This window comes from Mobula birostris, chromosome 32 (assembly GCF_030028105.1).
Source record: "Mobula birostris isolate sMobBir1 chromosome 32, sMobBir1.hap1, whole genome shotgun sequence".
Classification (NCBI taxonomy): Eukaryota; Metazoa; Chordata; class Chondrichthyes; order Myliobatiformes; family Myliobatidae; genus Mobula; species Mobula birostris.
In genome coordinates this window covers 14,409,238-14,434,483 of record NC_092401.1, presented here as the reverse complement: position 1 = coordinate 14,434,483, position 25,246 = coordinate 14,409,238, and the positions used below count along the sequence as shown (strand labels likewise).

The 25,246-nt window shown below is 44.6% G+C and overlaps 2 protein-coding genes across 5 annotated transcripts in view; one reads left to right on the top strand and one right to left on the bottom strand.

The window, feature by feature from the left end:
- Positions 1-252: 252 nt before the first annotated feature.
- Positions 253-25,246, bottom strand: part of trappc5 (trafficking protein particle complex subunit 5) — a 29,979-nt gene continuing 4,985 nt past the window's right edge. The window contains exons 1-2 of one of the 4 annotated variants that reach the window (XM_072248462.1): positions 4,120-4,203; positions 253-1,343 (exon numbers count right to left, since the gene is read on the bottom strand). In XM_072248462.1, the coding sequence (XP_072104563.1) occupies positions 771-1,343 (573 nt within the window). In that variant the 5' untranslated portion in view covers positions 4,120-4,203 and the 3' untranslated portion in view covers positions 253-770. The other 3 variants (XM_072248463.1, XM_072248461.1, XM_072248464.1) reach the window with 3 other exon arrangements.
- LOC140191242 (GEM-interacting protein-like) overlaps positions 23,173-25,246 on the top strand; it is a 120,726-nt gene continuing 118,652 nt past the window's right edge. The window contains exon 1 of the mRNA XM_072248457.1: positions 23,173-23,201. The gene's annotated coding sequence lies outside the window, so the exon portion shown is untranslated. The remainder of the gene's footprint in view (positions 23,202-25,246) is intronic.

The window sequence follows — 25,246 nt, the reverse complement described above, 5'->3', positions numbered from 1 at the left end:
ACAGAAACAGAAGCAAATCAAGCAGCTTCATACCAGCCATACTGTACAATTCACTGCATTTCTTAATATTTTATCTATTTTACATAAATTAACTCTGCAATTATTTTATTAGAACACGAGTTCATCTGCAGTAAAAGAGAGTCTGAGCAGTCAGGTGAAAGAAGCAAACAAATTAGCTGACTTCAACAGTGAAAGTTTTTTTAAATCTCCTAAAAATTCAAGCACAAAATATTCGTGAAGTTCTTTCAAAAACAGCTATAATTGAGTGGTTTCCAACGTACAGGCTGACGATCGCACAGAGTACATTATCCTAACTACAGAGAATGAGTTTCTAAATCGTTCTAGGGGACCCTACTCTGTAAGGATCACAATGAGCTCTGGCAAAACTCTCATAACCAATGGCTACAAACCGGAGAGTGTGTCAGCACCAACACAGCAAAATGGGATTTTGTAATTGTTTTAATATGCATTGCTAATTTCCACATACAACAGATGTACCAGATTGCAAATCCTTATTCATATCTCCTAAAGCATTAAAGTCCAGAAACACCAAAAACCTGGTACAAGCAGAAATTGGGATACAGATAAACAACAAAATGTTGTAACGATCAACAGTCCTCAGTTGGGGAAAGAGTTGGGCAGGTAGCGACAAAGTTATCTTAACACTGGACATAGTCATGGTCTTGACATCTTTGGGTAGATCATCAGTGAGAAGTGCGATAGAGGGGGTGCATCCAGGCATTTAGAGAGACGGCCATAAACTGTTCATCTTATCGTCCATCCAAAGTTTTGTCGCGTGCAATGACTGACTCGTCAAACTTGATCATCAGGGTAGTGCCCTTGTGCCAGTGAGCCGTCACCTTGGCGGGGAATCCACTGTAAGAGAGGATGGCCTCTACAATGCCTGCTGTGAAGGAGGCACAGTTGAGTGTGCTGTTCTCCTTGGGCACCGAGATGTAGGCATTGATGAGTGGCTCTTTCTCAATGATGTAATAGGTCTTGTCATCATCGTTGGCTTGCTCCAGCTTGTCTGCCTCCTTGCCGAACAAGGCTTTCCACACATTGACCTTGATAAAGAGCAGCACGTTAATGACCTTGGTCTCCCGCTTGCCATTCTTTTCTCGCATTACCAGCACGTCCAGGATCCGCACCCCCACCTGCTGGCCTAGCTCCGACAGCTTGTTCTGTAGCTCTGATACAGAGTAGACACGGTTCTGACAGTATTGGACGATCTCCGAGAACAGCAGGGCAAAGGCGCTCAGGCTGACCTCAGACTTGGGGCGAGTGATGGATCGCTCCAGGATGACAGACTTGCCCCTGGTGAACCGAGTATCCATGGCCATCTTTAGGAAGAAAAAGAAAATTAGAAAACATGGCAAGATCAAAGTCAAATCAGCACAGCACATTTATCCAGAGATTTCAGACCCCATCAATGAATCATAATCGTACAGCAAAGAACTAGCCTGCTGGTCGCACTTTGTCCATGACACCAAGATACACTAATCCCATTTCCTGCATTAGACTCTTAGCTCACTCCACATTTCCTATCCAAGTATCTGTTGAAACCCCTTTTAAATATTGTAATAGGCTCTTATTTGGCTAAACAGAACCTCCTGGTATTACAGGAAAGATACAACATGGACAGAACATTGGCTGACTGGCAGCAGGCAAAAAGTGGGAATAAAGGGGCATTAAACAGGAGGAATTCTGCAGATGCCGGAAATTCAAGCAACACACATCAAATTTGCTGGTGAACGCAGCAGGCCAGGCAGCATCTCTAGGAAGAGGTATAGTTGATGTTTCTGGCCGAGATCCTTCATCAGGACATTAATTATGTTAACGTCCTGACGAAGGGTCTCAGCCCAAAATGTCAACTGTACCTCTTCCTAGAGATGCTGCCTGGCCTGCTGCGTTCACCAGCAAATTTGATAAAGGGGCATTTTCTGACTGGCTGCCAGTGTTTAGTTGTGTGCCCCAGGGGTTGGTTCTGGGACCACTCCTTTTCACATTATATGTCAGTGAAAATGTTAAAATTCTCTGCCTTGTTTTCAACTTCTCCCCTTGACCCACAACGACAAATCTCAAAGAAGTAGGTAAAACTCCACATCACTATTCCAACAACAAAAAAATTCCCAATTTCCAACACATTTCTCCCCCAAGTGATTCAATTACTTAATGGCGTTTGTGGCAAAGACGATGGTTTTCAATTCTATGCCAACGTTCGGGCCACTGCTCCACTTATCTTCCTATGACCTATTCTCTCTCTCAAATGTTCATGAACTCCCCGAAATTCTCCTAGCACTTATTTAACTTGGCACTTAGATCTTTGGAATTTCAGGAATAGAAAGCACATAGGTGCAGATAGAACGTGCAAACTCTACACAACCAGCAGTCAAGGTCAAGATTGAATTGGTGTTTGACACTGTGGGGAATCAACATGAACTACCAATGGGCAAATCAGATTAATTAACTACGTAAATATTGCATTTTAAATTAATCTTTTGGTTAGTGATCATCTTCAGGAGCACTCAGTAATGACTCAAAGGTGGTAACAAATCACCACATAGGAGGGAGAATGAAAACCTGGCCGAGTGGTGCCATAGTAACAACCGCTCGCTCAATGTCAGCAAGACCAAGGAGCTGATTCTTGACTTCAAGAGGAGGGAAGCAGAGGTCCATGTAGAGTCCTCATCGGGGGATCAGAGGTGGAGAGAGTCAGCAACCTTAAATTTCTTGGCGTCATCATTTCAGAAGATCTGTCCTGGGCCAAGCACACCAGTGCAATTACAAAAAAAGCATGGCAGTGCTTCAACTTCCTTAGAAGTCTGTGAACATTCGACATGACATCTAAAACTGTGACAAACCTATAGATGTGTGGTGGAGAGTATATTGACTGGTTGCATCTCTGCCTGGTATGGAAACATCAAGACCCTTGAATGAAAAATCCTACAAAAAGCAGTGGATATGGTCCAGTCCCTCACAGGTAAAGCCTTCCCAACCATTGAGCACATCTGCACACAACACTATCTCAGGAAAACAGCATCTAATATCAGGGACCCTGACCACCCAGGCCATGCTCACTTCTTGCTGCTGCCAGCAGGAAGGTGGTACAGAAGCCTCAGGACTCAGGTCACCAGGTTCATGAACAGTTATTACCCCTCAACCTTCTTGAACCCAAGGGAATAGCTTCACTCAACTTCACTTGCCCCGTAATTGAAAGATTCTCACAACCAATGGACTCACTTTCAAGCACTCTTCATCTCGTTCTCAATGTCTATTGTTTATTTGTTAATTTCTTTTGTATTTGCACAGTTCGTTGTCTTTTGCACATTGGTTGTTTGTCCGACTTGTTGAATGGGTTCTTTCATTGACTCTATTATGTTTCGTGGATTGACTGAGCAAAGCAACAAATACAGATCTCACGCTTGTATATGGTGACATACATGTACTTTGATGACACATTTACTTTTGACAACACCATGTTTGTTAAAGGTCAGTCATTAGGCAGCCTGTTATAGATGGTCTGTAACACACACAAAAGGCTGTTAGGACTCAGCAGGCCAAGTAGCATCTATGGAGAATAGTATTTTGGCCCAAGATCCTTCACTCTTTTCCACAGATGCTGCCTGGCCTACTGAGTTCCTCCCAGCATTTTGTGCTTGGGTTTGCAGCATCTGCAGATTTTCTGTTGCTTACGGTATTTACAAAACACAGCCGACACCAGTCACCCAGGATTGCTTGCCTGCTAAGCCACGGGCACAAACTACATCATTATCCGAGGACTTCCAAGTGGAATAAAACAAACGTGCATTCCTTTGAAACAATGACGTACGGTGGGGAAGTAATAAAAGAACAAAGCAACTGAAGATGGTTTGCCTTAGGAGCTCCACCAGCTTGTCCCGGGACAAACAGAGCACAATTCTGCATCCACTGATTCCAAAGCGACGCAAGAGCCTGTAAAGACCTTGCGCCCGGTACAAAGCCGCCTTAATAGCTATGACAGTCGCTGCAACAGCTAACCACAAGCACCACATTGGCCCTTCAACTCTATCAGTACGAACGCCGGAGCCAGGCCGCCCGGGCCCCTCAGCTCCACCCCAGCGCCTGCACCTCCGTTACCTGCACCCTCGCCCAGGCTCCGCTCCCTTGGCCCGCTCTTCCGCCGGCTCGCTACGTCTACTTCCGGGTCGCCGCCAGTACCCTTACTTACCCCGAACTGGAGACTCCTCACTCTTCAGTTTAACCCCTCCTCGTTCTCTCCGGTTTTGGACCCCACCCCCGATAACGAACAGGCTGGCGGCTCTCCGCTTTTCCGTTCCCGGTCACCATGGTCCCGCCTTCTGACTCGGGGTTGCGTCCGATTGGATACGAGGGGTCACGTGGCGATCTGATCGACGTCACTGAGCGGATGTAAACACAGGACAGGAGCACCGTGTGTACAATGAGCTCCTCGGAGAGTTGCTGTAGTGCTTTGTGCAATGACTGAGTTTGCATTTTCATTTCATTTTTAAAACCTTTTTATTGATATATAATCTTCTACAGCTATAAAATACAAAAGTTCAACAAATTAGTATATATATCATTAATAAAGCTGAAAAAACTTGTATATGCTAATGGGAAAAAATTATATAAGAAAAATAAGGAAAAAAAGAGAACCCCAACTAACTAAAAAGACCCACTAACTACAAAAAAAAACATTAGGAACTAACTTCTGGAGCAATACGTCTTACAATCATCTATATATATATAAAAAAAAGAGAAAAAAAAACAACTGCCAAATCACATTCATATAACATAAAATTGTAAGGAAACCATATAAATTAATTCAAATTAAATGATAATATTTGGCAAAAGAACCCCACCTTCTCTCAAAATCAAATCGGGGATCAAAAGTTCTACTTCTAATTTTTTCCAAACTAAGACATAACATTACTTGGGAAAACCATTGAATTAGATTAGGAGCAGAGGTATCTTTCCACTTCAATAAATAGCTCTTCTTGCCAACAATGTAACGAATGCAATTACATGTTGGTCTGAAAATGAAATACCCTGAATATCATGCGGAACTATTCCAAGTAGAACAGTCAATGTATTAGGTTGTAAATTAATTTTCAAACCTTTAGAAATTGTAGAAAACAAAAAGATTTCAATGAGGGACATGACCAGAACATATGTGACAAAGCAGATACTTCATTTTTACACCTATCACAATAATTGTCTATATTAGGAAATATTTTGGATAGCCTCTCCTTTGTTAAATAATAACGGTGAACAATTTTAAATTGAATTAAACAATGATTGGCACATATGGAAGACTTGCAACCAATCTTTGTTAACAAAAGTCATATTAAGTTCTCTCTCCCAATCTTGTTTAATCTTTAGTGAGAGGTTATCTTATTGTTGTAAAAATAAATTATAAATTCTACCAATGGAACCTCTCACTAAAGGATTCATATTCAAAATAGTATCCAACAAATCAGATTCTTGCATATATGGAAACGTAGAAACGTATTTTTGTAAAAAATGTCTAACCTGAAAATATTGTAAGAAATGTGTATGAGAGAGAATATTTGCTAATTAACTCTTCAAAAGTCACCAATCGACCATCACTAAATAATTCTGCAAAAAAACAGATCCCTTTATTTCTCCACAAAAGAAAAATGGGATCAGTAATTGAAGGTTTAAATAGCAAATTTCAAAATACAGGGCTAAACAATTTAAATTGTTTAAAATTAAAAGAGTTGCGAAACTGAAACCAAATCCGTAAGGACTATTTAATAACAGGGTAGAGATTTAAAATGGGAATGTTAGCAAGTTGTAAAGGTAACGGAGCTCCTAATAATGAAGTTAAATGAAATTGTTTAATAGCTTTTAATTCCAAATCAATCCAAGCTGGATTTTGGCTCTTATCAAGCCAATATATCCAAAAATATAGTTGTTGAATATTAACAGCCCAATAGTACAATCTTAAATTAGGTAGTGCAAGTCCACTATTTTTTTTGGATTTTTGTAAATGAAACTTATTAACTCTTGTTTTTTTATTATTCCAAATAAAGGACGAAATAGTAGAATAAATTTGATCAAAAAATTTTTAGTTAGAAAAATTGGTATATTCAGAAAAATATATAAAAATCTAGGTAAAATCATCATTTTCACAGCATGAATACGACCTATTAAAGAAAGTGTAAGAGGGCTCTATCTAGAAAATAACTGTTTCATAGAGTCCAATAAAGAAACTACGTTAGCTTTATAAAGATCTTTTTTTTTTGTAATGGTAATACCCAAATATTTAAAAGAATTCACAATTCTAAATGAAATATCATTATATATAAAAAAGGAACATTTAAAGGGAACAATTCACTTTTGTTTAAATTAAGTTTGTATCCTGAAAATTTTCCAAAATCATTTAGAGTTTTCAAGATGGGGGAAAGGTGCAACGTTATTCTTGAAGACCATTGATCTCTTCAAGGTTGCAGAAGCCAGTGAGCTTCAGGTCTGAAGTACTTTGCGACTTTCTGTCGTGTCTCCTAACCCCTTTAGGGTTCCTATCCTGGATGGACAAATTGAATTCCTTCATCAGTGGTAGGCTTTTCTCTATCCCCCTCCACAACTTTCCTAAAATCTAGATTATGAGGACACTTAGTGCTCGTTTATTGTCATTTAGAAATGCATGCATGCATTAAGAAATGATACAATGTTCCTTCAGAGTGATATCACAAAAAAATCACAGGACAAACCAAAGACTAACACTGACAAGACCACAAGACCATCCTGTAGTGCACAAGATTACAGAGGGTCATATTCCACCTGAGGTTTCGCTCATGTTTTCTAAAAATTTAAGAAGCCTATTGGCTCTTGTAGTAAAGGCAGCACTCAACGTGCTTTTTTTATAAATTAGATTTTTTTTTAACTTAGATTTAGGTTCCTTTAATATCAGAGATATGCAACCTGAAATTTGTACTCTTCACAGACATCCATGAAACAAGAGACCCTATAGAATGAAAGATAGAAGATCAAAACCCCTCTCCCCTCCCCCACACTTTGCAGAAGCAGCAGCAAACGCATTAACCACTCCACCATGCATGCAACAGCAAAAAAATCCCCAAAGAAGCCTTGACCCAGAGACCATCAAAACTACAGTCCATATGCCAGCACTTTGGTATCTCAGATAGGCTCTCTCTCCAGGAAGGAGAGGTCACTCCCACAACAATGAGAGCAGAGACCAGCAGGTCGCTGTTCAGATGTTGCAGTCTTCTGCATCGCTTCTCCAAGCCCCAAGACTCGAGGACTGACAAGTTCTCACTCTCCGTTGAGAGAGAGTGCAGGTTTGCTCGAGTACAGGAACCTTCCAGGAGCAGCCGGTGATAAGCAAACACACATCCCGCTGACTCGACGTTTCAGTCTCCCACGATGCTTCAATTAGTGAAACTGGCGAGGAAGCGGGTGATCCAGGGAGCCACTCCCCTAGGGCGCACATCTTTCAGGACGTTCCTGGAGACAGCAAACCGCCAGGCCACAGAGCTGGTCTGAAAACCCACCGCTTGCAAAGAACCATAGTGTGAACTGTTTCAACAGTACCTCTATCATATTGAAAACAAAGAACAGACATAAGAGAAGAATAAGCTGTCATGGATAAACTTAAAGAAGTTGCCTGGATCTGCAAAAGCCATCTCTTCGCAAAGTACGGAGTTGGGTCTTAGGATCAGCTCATCCATGTGAACTGATTTCCTTGCCTGAGGAAATTTGCCCATGTTTAACCCATGTCCATCTTAACTAGTAGTTCCCAGACTTTTTTGGGTGCCAGACCACATTTTCTCCCTTTCCAGCCAATTTATAAAAACTATAAAGTATTTTGATTTACGATACACAATGAAAGAACATAGGAACTGCACAGTGACGAATAATTGCAAAAAAAATCAACTCTCTTTAGAGCTACAAATAATTTTTAAAAATTTAATTACAGTAAAAACTATTTCCATCAACAATTATAAGAGTACATTAGTAGTCCAATTATTGATTACTTCATTGCTTTTTCACCTTTCAATGGGATGGAAGGTCTTGGTGCAGTGATATCAGCTTCTCTACATCTGGCTGAATGTCACTCAGATGGAGTCTCAGATTCCCATCTTCAGTAATTTGCAGTCTGTTTCATTGTTTTTTTTTAAGTTGCACGACTACACTGAAACCGCATCCCACTGGATGTGATGTTGGAAAGGCAATAAAGGACATTTTGACTTTTTTCCACAGTGCAGGATAGTGTTCAGAGATTTATTTCTGCAACCGAATGTCTGGATCTGATTTTTTGAACCTCAGCTTCAGCACAGTCATTTTGCAGTGAGATCAGTTCTTCCTCCATCCTTCCTGTTAATTCCACATTACAAGTGCTTAAAAATGGATTTATTACCCCATCTGGAATTTGGATCAAGAGAAGTCCCTGAAATCTCCCTGACCTGTCTTCATGCAGCTCACTCACCCGGGTGAGCACAGTATACACCTGAAGATCATCATCTGGTATCCCTTCTTTCTCTTCCAACAGAGGCAGGCTCGGAAATTGGAAAATGGTGCATTGGCCAAAGTTGCACTTAAACAGGTTTAACTTAGACAGAAATGTGGAGACGAGTGACTTGACTTTGATGAGATTCACATCATTTCCTTGCAATACAAGATTACTTGTCGTTCAACCATATATGAATACTCATGAACACAGTCAAATGAAACAGCATTACTCCAGGGCAAGGTCCAACACACAGTAGGAACTGTCATACACAGCACAAGGCAAATATAGCACATATAAGATAGCAGTGAAATACAGTCACATAAAAAAATATAATCCAAGTTCCTGAGTCCATGAATGTTGCAGCAATCTGCAGTCACAACACAATACAGCTTTCCTTCTGCCTAGTGAACACTGAGGGAGCAACACCAACTCCAGATTGGACACCACGTGACACCGCCTCTGGCACCCGACTCTGACGACTCCCACTAGGTGGCTGCAAACAGGCAACACTGTGGCTTCAAGACAAATCATGTTTATTCACCCAATAAATGTTCCTGATGGATGATAGGGAGACCCCTATGATCCTCTCAGCTGTTCTCACAGTCCTTTGCAGGGGCTTCTGGTCTGGAGCTCAGCTGCTCCCAAACCAGATGGAAATGCAGCTTGTCAGAACACTTTCGATGGTGCTCCTATAAAATTCAGTTAAGGTGGGTTGAGGGGGTGTGGGTAGCTTCATTTGACACAATCACCTTAGGAAGTAAAGATGCTGCTGAGCATTCTTGTTCAGGGAGGCGATATTAAGGGAACAGGTGAGGTGATCCATGGTGTGAACTCCCAGAAACTTGGTGTACTTAACTCTCTCAGAGGGGGATGTTTCATCTGCACCTTCCTGAAATTCAGAATGATTTCCTTGGTCTTCTCCACATTCAGACTGATGTTGTTCATCTCACACCAGCCGCCCCACTTCCTCTCTGTACTCTGACTCATCATTGTTGATGAGGCCAACCACTGTTGTGTCATCCACAGACATGATGACACAATTTGAGCTGAATCCTGCAACACAGCCATGCTCAGCCATGGGCTGGGTGAACAGTCTTGGGGAGCACCAGAGCTCAGCATAATGGAACTTGCCCTTCTTTTCCTCACCTGCCCATCACTCTCCTCTGGTTCCCCTGCTCCTTCCCTTTCTCCCTTTACCTCTTCCACCTATCTCCTCCCAGCTTCTCGCTTCATTCCCCCTCCCCCGGTTTCACCTGTCACCTGGCAACTTGTACTCCATGGAGAGAAACTTGGTTTTCATGATGGACTGAGCTGTGTCCACAACGCTCTGTGATTTCTTGCGGTCTTAGGCAGATCAGTAGCCATGCCAGGCTGTGATGCATCTGGATAGGAACTTGGTGCATCTATAAAAATTGATGAGTGTCATCAGGTACATGCCAAATTTCCTTAGCCTTCTGAGGAAGTTGATGCACCATCAATAATTCCAAAAGACTGGAAGTAGAGTAAATACTGAAAGGCTTTTACTAGCAGTAAAATGTGACCTCCATGCTGAGTATCTGCCCCTGGACTGAGGAGGAGGAGCAATGGCACAATCGCCTTTATTCAGGGGGCTGTGGGAGGAGCCACAGGAGCAGTCAGCAGAGGGGCTTGTCCAGACAGGTAACCCAGTTACAACATATATATATGGTTTACCACAGAAGTAGAAGTAATAGAGTTCTTTCTTGGTTATTTCCAAATATTTGCCACCATCTTTGTGAAGAAAACTTCTTTCTCTCTTGTCTGAATGGCCGACACATTATTCTGAAGCTGCAGCATCTGGTTCTAGTTTCTCCAGGAGAAACAACAACTCTGTCCAAAGTCAAAGTAAATTTGTTACTAAAGTACATGTATGTCATCGTAGGCAGTACAACCCTGAGATTTGTTTTCTTGCAGGCATAGTAAATTCAAGAAACACAGTAGAATTCATGACAGACCACATCTAACAGAATGGACAAACAACCAATGTGTACAAGACAGCAAACTGTACAAATACAAAAGATAGATAGATAGATATATAAATAAATAGGTAATAAATTGTAACAAGCTCTTCAGGCATGTGCAGGGAGCTGGGAAGCATTAGGCTCTAAGGTTTTTAAAGTACCTGGATTGGCTAATTATTGTTTAATAAGAGTCATTCATCATTTAGAGTTCCTAGTGTTTTTCTCGAGCGACTCGCTCTTTGTAATGCAGTCTCCTGGTTCTTTCTGTGTAAGCTTGTTAAGTTTATTTTGATAGGCCCGAGTTTCCATGTTACCTGAATTATTTAAATGGATGGTTGATTAGCACTAATCGCAGGGTCCTGGTTTTGAGAATGTTGCATCTCACGGTGTCACTAGACTGGTGTTCTGTTGGAATTCCTATGAATAATCTCTGGTTGCTGTCTCTGCCTTTCCTCCACACCCACATTGCTAGCACACATTGTGATAATCAATATCAAGAACATGAGATGAAGAGTCATTGAAAGTGAGCCCATGGGTTGTGGGAACAATTCAGTGATGGGGTGCATGAAGTTGAGTTAAGTTCAAAGGTTCAAAAGGGTTCAAAGTACATTTATTATCAAAGTATGTATGTTATACAACCTTAAGGTTCATCTGCTTACAGACAGCCACAAAACAAGAAACCCAAAAGAACCTAATTAAAAAGACCAACATCCAATGTGCTGAGAGATTGAAAAGAACACAAGTCATGCAAACAACAGCATTCAGAGTGAAATTGAAGCCCAGGGCAGCTGGAACAGGCCCATAGCCTCAGCCTCAGTTCACCACACAGCAGGGCAGATCGCTGCAAAGCTAGCAGACACGAAGCCCAGAGCAGCCAAGCAGGTTCACAGCTTCAGCGCCACGGAAGGCGAGCAGAATCATCCAGACCCTCGCTTCCAGTCCCGACACCTGCCTTTTCAGTCCATCTGGCATTGAATATTTAAATTGTTCAAGCATCGGGTCATCCCCTGCATTAAGACGAGGACCCTGCTGCATCGATACACCTTGGGCCTGGACGCCATCACCATGTTCTGGCCCATACCTGACCTCTTCAAATTGGCTCGACACTTAGATTGATCCAACTTCACTCCCGGTTTAGCTTGACGGCTCGGAAACTCCTCTGCTCCAGCTTTTCTTTCTCTCGCACTCTCTCTGACTCCAACTCCGTCTCGAACACGCCTCGACCTTGCTTCAACTACTTCCCCTCAACCACACCTTGCACCGACTTTGCATCACACCCCCACGCCTCAGCCTTCGAGTGAATTTCACCTTCACCGGCCTCTTCATTGTTTGCAGTGGTGGTTTACCACAACTTACCAAAGAAGAAGTGTTATTAACAAAGTATTTAGTCACACTTCTGAACAGGTGGTGTGGGACCTGAGGCTCCTGTCCCTTGCTGTTAATGGTAGCAGTGAGAGAAGAGCATGACCTGAGTGGTGGGAGTGGGGGTCCCTGATGATGGATGCTGTTTCCCTGCGACAGTGCTTCATGTAAATGTGTTCACTGGTGGGGAGGGCTTTTCCATGATGGACTGGGCCATATCGACTACTTTTTGTCGAATTTTCTGTTCAAGGGCATTGGTGTTTCCCCACCAAGCTGTGATGCAACCTGTCAAAATACTCTCCGCCACACATCTATAGAGGTTTTTCAAAGACTTAGATGTCATGCTGAATCATCATAGATCTCTAAGGAAGCAGAGGTACTGTCATGCTTCCTTTGTGATCGCACTTGCATGCTGGACACAGGCCAGGTCCTCTGGAGTGATAACACTGAGGAATTTAAAGTCCCTGACCCTCTCCACTTCTGATGCCGCAATGAGGGCCAACTCATGGACCTCTGGTTTCCTTCTCCTGAAGCCAACAATCAGCTCCTTGTTCTTGCTGACACTGAGTGAAAGGTTGCTGTTGTAGCACCACTCAGACAGATTTTCAATCTCCCTCCTATATGCTGATTTGGCATCACATTTGATTTGGCCAATGACGGTAGTGTCATCAGCAAACTTAACTATGGCATTGGAGCTGTGCTTAGCCTCACAGTCGTAAGTATAAAACAAACAGAATGGGGGTGCACAAACAGCCTTGTGGTGCACCTCTGCTGATGGAGATTATGGAGGAAATGTTGTTGCTAATCTGAACTAACTGGGTTCTGCAAGTGAGGAAGTCAAGGATCCAATTGCTCCACGGGGTACTGAGGTCAATGTCTTGAAGTTCATTGATTAGTTCTGAGGGGATGATAGTATTGAATGCTGAGCTACAGTTGGTAAAGAGTATCCTGATATATGCATCTTTGCTATTACGAGAGCTACCAGTTGGTAAGTTAATTGATCATTGTAAATTGTCCGTGATTAGGCTAGGGTTAAATGGAGGGTTGCTGGGAGGTGTAACTCAAAGGGTTGGGAGGGCCTGCTCCATGATGTATCGTAATCAATCAATCAATCAATCAATAAGCAAACCATCTATGGCAAGCAGGTAAGTCGCTTCATGGGGTTCGCAGACTTTTATCCTCACTTCATCAGAAATTTTAGTTCCATCACGGGCCCCATAAATGCACTCATCAAGAAGACCTTTGCAGGATCCCAATGGACATGTGAAGCAGACCAAGCATTCTCAGAACTAAAGTGATGCTTCACCACTGCCCCAGTGCTGCAAGAATCAGACCCATCCCGTCCACTCATCACCGAGGTAGACTCATAGGATGCTGGCATTGGAACTGTAGTTCCCCAGCGCTCTCCTGTAGATAACTGGCTGCATCCCTGTGCTTTTCTTTCCTGCTGCTTGACTCTGAATGAGTATACCTACAGTGTCAGGAACCAAGAACTTCTGGCTGTCAAAGAGGCTTTGGAGGCATGGTGACACTGGACGGAGGCAGGGCACCCCTTTCTCGTATGGACAGATCACAAGAATCTCTTCTACATTTGGGTTACCAAGAGACTCAACTCCCATCAAGCCTGTTAGGCTCCCTGCTTCACTCAGCTTTATTCCACCCTCACCTATCGCCCTGGCAGGAAGAATACCAAGGCCGATGCTCTCTCCCGACAGATCCATGTGTCTGAGGACAACAGCGATTCAGAGCCCATCCCTCTGCACTCATGCATTGCTCCTCCAGTGATAATGGGGAATAGAGGCAGAGGTGAGGGCTACCCAACAGTTAAACCCAGGTGGGGAAACTCCCAACTGGCTGCTTGTCCCTGCCTCTGTGCACCCCAGAGCGTTGGAGTGGAGCAAGTCTTCACATCTGTTTAGCCATCCGGGAACTCAACATAGGCTGGAGTTTATAAGGAGACAACTTTGGTGGCTGTCTATGCTCCAGGATGTCCATGGCTTTGTCTTCATCTGTTCCATGTCTCCAGAACATTTGCAGCATGCAGGTTTGCCCTGCTCACTGCCTGTGCCTTATCGCCCCTGGTCTCACCTCTTGGTGGATTTATCACTAGTCTGCTCCTGTCAGATGGAAACACAATGGAGTTTCTGGTGGTTTTGGGCTGGTTCTCCAAAGCTGCCAGCTTCATTGCTCTCCCCAAGCCCCTGTCAGCTCGTGAGACTGCTAGCCTCATGCTTCAGCAGTTGTTCAGGCTGCACAACTTCCCTCAGGACATACTGTCTGATTGAGGACCACAGTTCATGTCCTGTTTTTGGAGGCTTTCTGTTCTCATTTGGGAGCCCCAGCCAGCTTCTCGTCAGGTTTCCAGCCGCAACCTAACAGCCAGACTGAGAGAGTAAAGAAGGAGTTGGACACCCCCGTGCTCCCCTGTCTCTTCCAACTGCACGACCTGGGGCTCTCAACTGGTTTGAGGAGAGATTGCCCACAACAACCTCCAGTCACCCTCCGCTGGTATGTCCCCGTTTGAACGCCAGTAGGGATTCCAACCTGCACTCCTCCCTGACTGGAGAATGACGTGGGAGGTCCTCCTGCTGAACAATTAGTCAAATGTTACAAGCACACCTGGAGATGGGCCAGGGCTTCTCTGCTGCTAACTCTGAAACAATATGTCTGACAGGCTGGTCGGCTTCACTGGCAGGTGAGGCCTCTCAAGCCGAGGAGGAAGTCTGGCTGGTGCCTAGAGATCTTTCTTTGAAAATTGAGAGTTGTAAATTGGCCCCAAACTATATGGGCGAAGGCTTTCAACGGACTCTGCATCTACTGTCATCAATGAAGATTCACCCACTGTTCTACGTTTCCCAGCCCAAGCCAGTGACTTCCACCCCTTTTGCTCAGTTACCACCTCTGCCCCCCCCCCCCCATTCTCCGCACTTGGTGGATGGGTCCCTGGTCTATTCTGTGCGGTACCTGCTGGCATCTTGCCTGGTGCAGGGCAGGGTACAGTATCTGTATCTTGTGAATTGGGAGGGGTATGGCCCTGAGGAATTCAGGCTTATGACATCCAGGACAAGATTCTCCTCTGGGATTCCAGCAGGCACAGATCTCTGGTGCCTTGGGAGCTGCACCTAGGGAGGGGTCTCTTTCATAACCACGGACTCTGCTGTGGAGCCTGAATGCCCTCGCAGGCAGACAGCAGAACAGGGTTAGTAATCATGCTCGTGAGTATGCATGTTCCAGCCAATTAGTGTTTCATTGTGGTTGTATTTAACTCCCTTCCTTTCATTTCAGTTGTATGACGTCTTGACAGAAGCAGAATGACGGCGATGCTCCCTGCTTCCTTCGTCCAAGTTCCAGGAGAGAACATTACAATTTACAATGACGCTGCAAAGAAGCGGTATTAGTTTAGTATTAAAGTTACTGCTTCTGAGCTGCAGTGATGTTGTTAAATTTTAGCCTGAGTGTTTTAGGTACTGGCCCTGTTGGACTAACGTTTATTATTTTTCCTTTGGTTCTGCACAGTTCTTAGTAAATCTCATGTTCATTGTGCCACTCTGTCCTTCCCTGTGCATTTGGACCATCACCAAACACCGTGCCAGCTTTTATTTCAAATCTCCATCATCTGCGGCATTTTACTGATAGATCATTTTCACTGGTTAACTTCAGCATGAAACAAGTGAAGCAAATTTTCTGTGTTCTAATTCAGAACTTTCCAAACTTTAATCATTAAATTTCAGAGACATTTCTTTCCCTGGCCCTTCTTTGTTCTAATCATAAACTATGAATCAAACCATAACTGTCTAATTACGCCTGGAACTTGGCGGGACGAGAGAGAGCACGTGCGCAGCCCTCCGGTGAAAAATGACATCGTATCTGTTAAATAGGGGCCGTGGACAATTCTGATCTGATGGAGAAGGACGTGAAAGCACAGAGGAACGTCTGGAGAAATTTCTGAAACGTTCGTTCACTGCTGTCGTTACTGCGCGGTCGGGAATCTTTCAGAGGGTAGGCCTCAAAATCCCCGGCTTTGCCTGCTGTTGGCGATCGAGGTTGAGGTCGAATCGTTCGGACGGAGATCAGTACTCAGTGTCGGAGAGCTGATCAGAGCTCGAAGTTTTCGGATGACTCAGGGTCGGATTGTGGTCGGCATGGCAGGGAGAGTTTTTCTTCCTTCTCCCGTCTGCGTGAGATGTGGGACATTTGAGAGACTTTGAACTTTTACTGTGCTCATGGACTTCTTCAGCAAGTTATGGTATTGTTGCACTGTTGTAACTATATGCTATCATTATGTGGTTTCGTCAGTTTTTTCAGTCTTGGTCTGTCCTGTGTTTTGTGATATCACACCGGAGGAAATATTGTATCATTTCTTAATGCATGCATTACAAAATGACAATAAAAGAGGACTGTGTGTCTTCATAATCTAAAGAATACCACCCTCCATTATTCAAACTTTACCACCTCCATCTCCAGACTGAAGTACCTCTCTGCTTGAAAATCTTTGATCAACCCAATTTGTTTGACCAATTACCTTTACCTCTGATAATAACTGAATATCAGTAAATGATTGTAAAAATCTGTTGTAAATAACTCTTTAATAAATATTTCCTTAATATATGTGTATGGGGAGACTTTCCTGGAGGTGGTTGGAGGTTTTGATCCTCTCAGTGCCATTGGATCCCAACTGGGAGATCGTAGACCTGAGGATCACCAGCAAAGCTGGTACAGATAGGTCCTCGTCTTCCCCCTATCTGTTTAGTAAACCACACTTCCCATTGCTCATTGCACCCAGCTGCCTTCTCATTCTGTTTCTCCTCCACCTGTCCTTTTTCTTCAAATACCATTCATTTTGCTTACCCATTAAAGCGCTCCAAGAGTGCCGACTAGCTTGCTGGTCTCCCTCTCTGCATCCAGCTCACGAATCCTCTCCTGTGTCAAGTACTGGCATTTCAGCTGAATATGCTGATCTTTTTGAGGGTTTCAGTAAAAAGGAAGCCACCTCCCTGCCTCCACATCGACTATATGACTGCATCATTGACCTCTTACCCAATAATAATCCTATCCTGGGCAGCTGTCTTCTCTCTCTCATCCAGAAACCATGGGCATGGAAGAGTGCATCAAGGAGACATAGGCCTTGAGTTTATCCATTTATCATCTTCATCAGCAGGGACAGGTTTCTTTTTTGTGAGAAAGAAGGTTGGCAAACTCCGTCCCTGCATTGATTATCGGCCCCTAAACAACAACATGGTGAAGAACCACTACCCTCTTCCCCTGCTTGCCTCTGCATTCGAACATCTCAGGGGACAATTTTATTTTCCAAGATAGATCTGTGCAATGCTTATAATCCTGTTCGTATCAGAGAAGGGGAAGAGCAGAAAACAGTTTTCAACATCTTCACTGGCCACTATGAGTACGTTGAGATGTCCTTTGGTCTGGCCAGTGCTTCCACTGTTTTACAGGTCCTAGTCAATGATGTGCTCAGGGATGTGTTGAATCAGTTTGGCTTTGTGTACTTGGACAATATTCTGATCTATTCCTACTCTCACCAGGAACATGTCCAGCATGTCCGGAGGGTTTTCAGATGGCTCTTCGAGGATAACCTGAACATCAAGCCAGAGAAATGTGAGTTCCATAAATACCAGGTGTCATTTTTGGGCTGTATACTTTCCCCATCCAGTGATCAACTGGACCTGAAGAAAATTCAGGCAGTCACAGAGTGGCCCAAACCATTTACAGTCAAACAGGTGCAGTGCTTCATGGAGTTAGCGAACTGTTACCGCTGCTTCATCTGAAATTTCAGATCTATCACAGCCACCATAAACACATTCACGAGGAAGACCACTGCTGGATTCCATTGGACAAATGAAGCAAATCAAATTCAAGTTTAATTATCTGTGTGGCTAAGTACAGCTCCAATATTAGATACAAGTTTGCTAATGACACCACTGTTGTGGACTGTATCAAGATGGTGGTGAACCAGCATACGGGGGGGGGTGGGGGGAACTGAAAATTCAGAATAACAACAACCTCTCACTCAATGTCAATAAGACCAAGGAACCAAGGAACTGATTGTGGACATCAGGAGAGGGAAGCCAGAGGTCCATGAGCCTGTAATCATCAGAAGATCAGAGGTGGAGAGGGTCAGTAACTAAATTTATATATTTTTAATTTTATTTATTGAGATACAGCATGGAGTAGGCCCTTCTAGCCTTTCGGGCCACACTGCCCAGCAATCCCCAGATTTAACCCTAGCCTAATCATGGGACAATTTGCAATGATCAATTAACCTACCAACTAGTACGTCTTTGGACTGTGGGAGGAAACCGGAGCACAGGGAGGAAACCCACACAGTCACTGTGAGAACGTACAAAGTCCTTACAGGCAGCAGCAGGAATTGAACCTGGGTTTCTGGTACTGTAAAGTGTTGTGCTAACCATTACACTACCATGCTGCCCTACTGATGGGACTAAGCATTAGTCCCATGAGTAGGCTTCTACATTGTCGGATTACAGCCAATGACCAAAGAGGTCCATGAGCCAGTCCTTATTGAAGGATCAGGGTTGGAGTGGATCAGTAACTTTAAACTCCTGGGGGTCACTATCTCAGAGCACCTGTGCTGGACCCATCAGATAAATATAATTGCAAAGAAAGCACGACAGCACCTCTACTTCTTCAGGGGTCTGCAGAGATTTGGCATGTCATCGAAAAAACCTTGGCAAACTTCTATAGATGTGTGTGGAAAGTGTGCTGACTGGCTGCATTATAGCCTGGTATGGGACATCAATGCCCTTTAGTGCAAAATCCTAAAAAAGGTAGTGGATTTGGCATCACAGGTAAAACCCTTCCAACCATTGACCACGTCTACATGAAACATTGCCATAGAAAAGCAGCACCTATCCTCACCACCTAGGCCATACTCTTTTCTTGCTGCTGCCATCAGGTAGAAGGTACAAGTGCCTCTGGATTTGCACCACCAGGTTCCAGAACAGTTACTACCCCTCAACCATCAGGCTCTTGAACAAAAGGGAATAACTACGCTCCTTCTATTTCTGGTGTTCACTTTTTAAGGACTCTTATTACTTCATGCTTATTATTTATTACTACTTATTTATATCAGCATTTGCACTGTCTATTGATTCTGTTTATAGTTACTGTTCTATAAATTTGCTAAGCATGCCCGCAGAAAAAGCATCTCAGTGTTGTACATGGTGACATGTATGTACTCTGATAATTTTACTCTGAACTCTGAATTCAACCGTACACGAATACAGCCAAACAAAATAGTGTTCCTCTGGGGCCAAGGTGCAAAACATACAAAGCACATTCAAAATAGAGGGAAAAAATATATCTATAGCCCAAGTCTCCGAGCGACATGTCCCACAATTAGATGGTACAGTTCCCGGCATTGCACAGTCAAACACAGGCACATAATACAAGCCTGTCATTCCACTGATCATACACTAGAGGGCAGCACCGATTGGAGCGGCCAGCCCCCCAACCGAGCACGGGTGTTACACTGCACCATCTCCGGCAACTCCTCTCCTGAACTGCAGTAGCAGGCAAGCTTGTGGCTTGAGGTCTAGCCCTCGCTACAAGCAAGATCATGCAGCTTCCTGACTGTTTGTCACGCTATCAAATACTTTATACCTTATTGTCGCCAAACAATTGATACTAGAACGTACAATCATCACAGCGATATTTGATTCTGCGCTTCATGCTCCCTGGAGTACAAATCGATAATCAATATTAAAAATTTAAATTATAAATCATAAATAGAAAATAGAAAATGGAAAGTAAGGTAGTGCAAAAAACCCGAGAGGCAGGTCCGGATATTTGGAGGGTACGGCCCAGATCCGGGTCAGGATCCGTTCAGCAGTCTTATCACAGTTGGAAAGAAGCTGCTCCCAAATCTGGCCGTATGAGCCTTCAAGCTCCTGAGCCTTCTCCCAGAGGGAAGAGGGACGAAAAGTGTGTTGGCTGGGTGGGTCGTGTTCTTGATTATCCTGGCAGCACTGCTCCGACAGCGTGCAGTGTAAAGTGAGTCCAAGGACGGAAGATTGGTTTGTGTGATGTGCTGCGCTGTGTTCACGATCTTCTGCAGCTTCTTCCGGTCTTGGACAGGACAACTTCCGTACCAGGTTGTGATGCACCTTAGAAGAATGCTTTCTACGGTGTATCTATAAAAATTAGTGAGAGTTTTAGGGGACAGGCCAAATTTCTTTAGTTTTTCCAGGAAGACACTGGTGGGCCTTCTTGGCAGTGAACTGTGCTTGGTTGGACCAAGTCAGGTCATTTGTGATATTGACCTCGAGGAACTTAAAGCTTTTGACCTGTTCCACTTGCGCACCACCGATGTTAATGGGGTCGTGCGGTCCGCTACTCCTTCTGAAGTCAACAACCAATTCCTTCGTCTTGCTGACGTTGAGGGATAGGTTATTGTCTTTGCACCATGCCACCAGGTTCTTAATTTCCTCTCTGTACTCAAACTCATCATTACCCGAGATATGGCCTACAACTGTGGTGTCATCAGCAAACTTATATATTGAGTTCGATAGAAACTTGGCTACACAATCATGGGTGTACAGTGAGTACAGCAGGGGGCTGAGTACACAGCCTTGTGGGGCACCGGTGCTCAGAGTGATTGTAGAGGAGAGCTTGTCCCCTATTTTTACAGCCTGGGTCCTGTCTGTGAGGAAGTTGAAGATCCAGCTGCAGATCTGAGTGCTAAGGCCTAGGTTCCGGAGCTTAGGGATCAGTTTATTTGGAATGATGGTATTAAAGGCAGAGCTGTAGTCAATGAAAAGGAGCCTTGCATATGCGTCTTTATTCTCCAGGTGTTCCAAGGAGGAATGTAGGGCCAGAGAGATGGCATCTGCCGTTGACCTGTTGCTCCAGTAGGTGAATTGCAAAACGTCGAGATTGACTGGTAAGCTGCGGTTGATGTGTGCCATAACCAATCGCTCGAAGCACTTCATAGTAGTTGATGTCAGAGCCACAGGTCGATAGTCATTCAGTCATGCCACCTTGCTCTTCTTCGGCACCGGGATTATCGTTGCCTTCTTAATAAGGGAAACAGGCCTGCAGCATCTTACATTATCAATGTCCAACATGGTCTTGTGATCGCAAGAGAAAAGTCCAAGGCAAACACCCATGGTTACACTGCATGCCACCTTTGTGAACCAACTCCAATGCCTTTGACACCTTCTCGTAGCAGGCAGCAACACGGTCTGCACCCAGTCCTGCATGTCTACCAGCAAGAAGCTTGCTGATGGGGTAGACCAGCAGTACCCAAAGTTCCTGGAGTCCAGTATTGTCTTGCACTCGTAAGGAAAAAGGCACTTTTGGTCGGTCCCCAAAAGGTCGCTGCATCCGAACATGCGGCCATTTTACCGGAAGACCAAGCAGGGCAAGGATTCTCACAACTAAAGCAACGCTTCACCACTGCTCCAGTGCTGCAATACCCAGACCATCCCAGCTATTCATTGTTGAGGTGGATGCATCAGATGTGGGCACAGGAGTTGTATTTTATCTGTGCTCCTCTGCGGATAGCCGGTTGTGCCTTTGTGCCTCTCTTCCCTGTCACTTGACTTTAGTCGAGAATAACTACAATGTTGGGAACTGAGAACTTCCAGCTGTCAAAGAGACCCCGGAAGCGTAGCAACACTTTCTGGAGGGGCAGACCATCCCTTTTTGGTTTTGACAGATCACAGGAACGTCTCTGATATTCAGGACACTACAAGACTCAGCTCCCGTCAAACCTCGTCTTCACCTGGTTTAATTTCACCTAACCTATCATACCTGCTGCAAGAATATCAAGGCCAATGTTCTCTCCCAGCAGTTCAACAAGGTTGAGGACAATCCCAATCCAGAGCTCACCCTTCCTCGCTCGTACATGGCTGCTTCATTGATTTAGGAAATAGAGGTGGAGGTGAGGGCCACCCAACAGTCAGATCCAGGTCCAGGTGGGGAACCCCCTAACAAACTGTTTGTTCCTGGTACAGTGTGCTCCAAAGTTTTGGAATGGGGTATTTCCTCCCATCTGGTTGACTATTCCAGAGTTCAATGATCCTAGAAGTTTACCATGAGATGATTTGGTAATCCATGTCCCAGGATGTCCTTGACTTTGCCTCTGCCTGTCTAACTTGTGCTCAGGACAAGGCATTACACCAGCACCCTGCAGATCTGCTATGTCCGCTGTCTGTGTCCCATTCTTCTGGTCCCACCGCTTGGTGGATTTCATCACTGGTCTGCCCATGTCTAATGAAAACACTATCATTCTGATCATTGTGGATCGCTTCTCCAAGGTTGCCTATTTTGTTGCTCGCCTAAGCTCCCATCAGCTCAAGAGACTACCAGCCTCATGGTTCAACACGTGTTCAGGCTGCATGGCTTCCCCCACGACATAGTATCTGATCAAGGACCACAGTTCACATCCCACTTTCGGAAGGTTTTCTCTTCTCTAGTGGGAGTCATGGCCACCTGGTGCTTCAGTTTCTGCCCCCAATCTAACGGCCAGACTGAGAGAGCGAATCAGGAGTTGGAGACCCTGCGCTGCCTTGCCTCTTCCAACCCCACATCCTGGAGCTCCCTATTGGTGTGGACAGAGATTGCCTGCAATAACCTCTGGACATCCTCAACTGGCACGTCCCCCGTTGAATGGCAGAAGGGATTCCAGCCACTGCTCTTCCCTGACCAACAGATTGATGTGGGAATTCCTGCTGGTAAACAGTTAATCCAGTGCTACAAGCACACCTGGAGACGAGCCAGGGCCTGTCCGCTAGATGCTCAGAAACAGCATGCTAGGTGGGCTGATAGTCACTGCCGACAGTTGAGGCCTCTCAAGCCAGGAGAGAAAGTCTGGTTTGCGTCAAGGAATTCTCCCCTGAAAGTCGAGCACCCGAAATTGGCCCCATGCTACGTGGGACCATTTGTAATGAAAAAGGCTGTCAACAAGGTCTCGTGTAGATTGCGCCTACCAGCATCAATGAAGATCCACCCAGTGTTCCAAGTTTCTCAGCTCAAGCCGGTCTGGCTCCAATCACCCCACCTCCCACTCTACCCACTTGGTGGATAGTTCCCTGGTCTATACTGTGTGCACTTTCTGGCATCTTGCTGGGTGATGGGGTAAGGTCCAGTACCTCATGGATTGGGATGGTTATGGTCCTGAGGAAAGTTTGGATCCTGGCTGATGACTTCCTGGATGAATCTCTCATCCAGGACTTCCAGCGGACACAGGTCTGTGGTGCCTTAGGAGCTGCATCTAGGTTGGAGGGGGAGGGTGGGGGAAAGGGTCCTGTCACAACCAGAGACTCTGCTGCAGAGCCTACGCTCCTGTGCAGGCGGGCAGCCCAACAGGTTCAGCAATTGCACTTGTGAGTATGAACGTTCCAGCTAATTACTGTTATATTTTTGTGGTGTTTAATTCCCTTCTTTTCATTCTAGTCTTGTCGAGACTTGACCAAAAGCACACCAACATTTACGCCCCCTGCTTACCTTTGTCCTTATTCAGGATGGAGGACTATCGCTTCGACTGACTCTGTCAAGCAGCGGTATTCATTTAGTATTTAGGTATTGTTTTCAGCCCGGTGTGGTATTTAACTTTCAGTTTGAGAGTTTTAGTTGGACTAATGTTTATAGAAACATAGAAACATAGAAAATAGGTGCAGGAGTAGGCCATTTGGCCCTTCGAGCCTGCACCGCCATTTATTATGATCATGGCTGATCATCCAACTCAGAACCCTGCCCCAGCCTTCCCTCCATACCCCCTGACCCCCGTAGCCACAAGCGCCATATCTAACTCCCTCTTAAATATAGCCAATGAACTGGCCTCAACTGTTTCCTGTGGCAGAGAATTCCACAGATTCACCACTCTCTGTGTGAAGAAGTTTTTCCTAATCTCGGTCCTAAAAGGCTTCCCCTCTATCCTCAAACTGTGGTCCCTCGTTCTGGACTTCCCCAACATCGGGAACAATCTTCCTGCATCTAGCCTGTCCAATCCCTTTAGGATCTTATACATTTCAATCAGATCCCCCCTCAATCTTCTAAATTCCAACGAGTACAAGCCCAGTTCATCCAATCTTTCTTCATATGAAAGTCCTGCCATCCCAGGAATCAATCTGGTGAACCTTCTTTGTACTCCCTCTATGGCAAGGATGTCTTTCCTCAGATTAGGGGACCAAAACTGCACACAATACTCCAGGTGTGGTCTCACCAAGGACTTGTACAACTGCAGTAGTACCTCCCTGCTCCTGTACTCGAATCCTCTCTCTATAAATGCCAGCATACCATTCGCCTTTTTCACTGCCTGCTGTACCTGCATGCCCACTTTCAATGATTGGTGTATAATGACACCCAGGTCTCGTTGCACCTCCCCTTTTCCTAATCGGCCACCATTCAGATAATAATCTGTTTTCCTATTTTTGCCACCAAAGTGGATAACTTCACATTTATCCACATTAAATTGCATCTGCCATGAATTTGCCCACTCACCCAACCTATCCAAGTCACCCTGCATCCTCTTAGCATCCTCCTCACAGCTAACACTGCCACCCAGCTTCGTGTCATCTGCAAACTTGGAGATGCTGCATTTAATTCCCTCATCTAAGTCATTAATATATATTGTAAACAACTGGGGTCCCAGCACTGAGCCTTGCGGTACCCCACTAGTCACCGCCTGCCATTCTGAAAAGGTCCCGTTTATTCCTACTCTTTGCTTCCTGTCTGCTAACCAACTCTCCACCCACACCAATACCTTACCCCCAATACCGTGTGCTTTAAGTTTGCACACTAATCTCCTGTGTGGGACCTTGTCAAAAGCCTTCTGAAAATCCAAATATACCACATCCACTGGTTCTCCCCTATCCACTCTACTAGTTACATCCTCAAAAAATTCTATGAGATTCGTCAGACATGATTTTCCTTTCACAAATCCATGCTGACTTTGTCCGATCATTTCACCGCTTTCCAAATGTGCTGTTATCACATCCTTGATAACTGACTCCAGCAGTTTCCCCACCACCGACGTTAGGCTAACCGGTCTATAATTCCCCGGTTTCTCTCTCCCTCCTTTTTTAAAAAGTGGAGTTACATTAGCCACCCTCCAATCCTCAGGAACTAGTCCAGAATCTAACGAGTTTTGAAAAATTATCACTAATGCATCCACTATTTCTTGGGCTACTTCCTTAAGCACTCTGGGATACAGACCATCTGGCCCTGGGGATTTATCTGCCTTCAATCCCTTCAATTTACCTAACACCACTTCCCTACTAACATGTATTTCACTCAGTTCCTCCATCTCACTGGACCCTCTGTCCCCTACTATTTCTGGAAGATTATTTATGTCCTCCTTAGTGAAGACAGAACCAAAGTAATTATTCAATTGGTCTGCCATGTCCTTGCTCCCCATAATCAATTCACC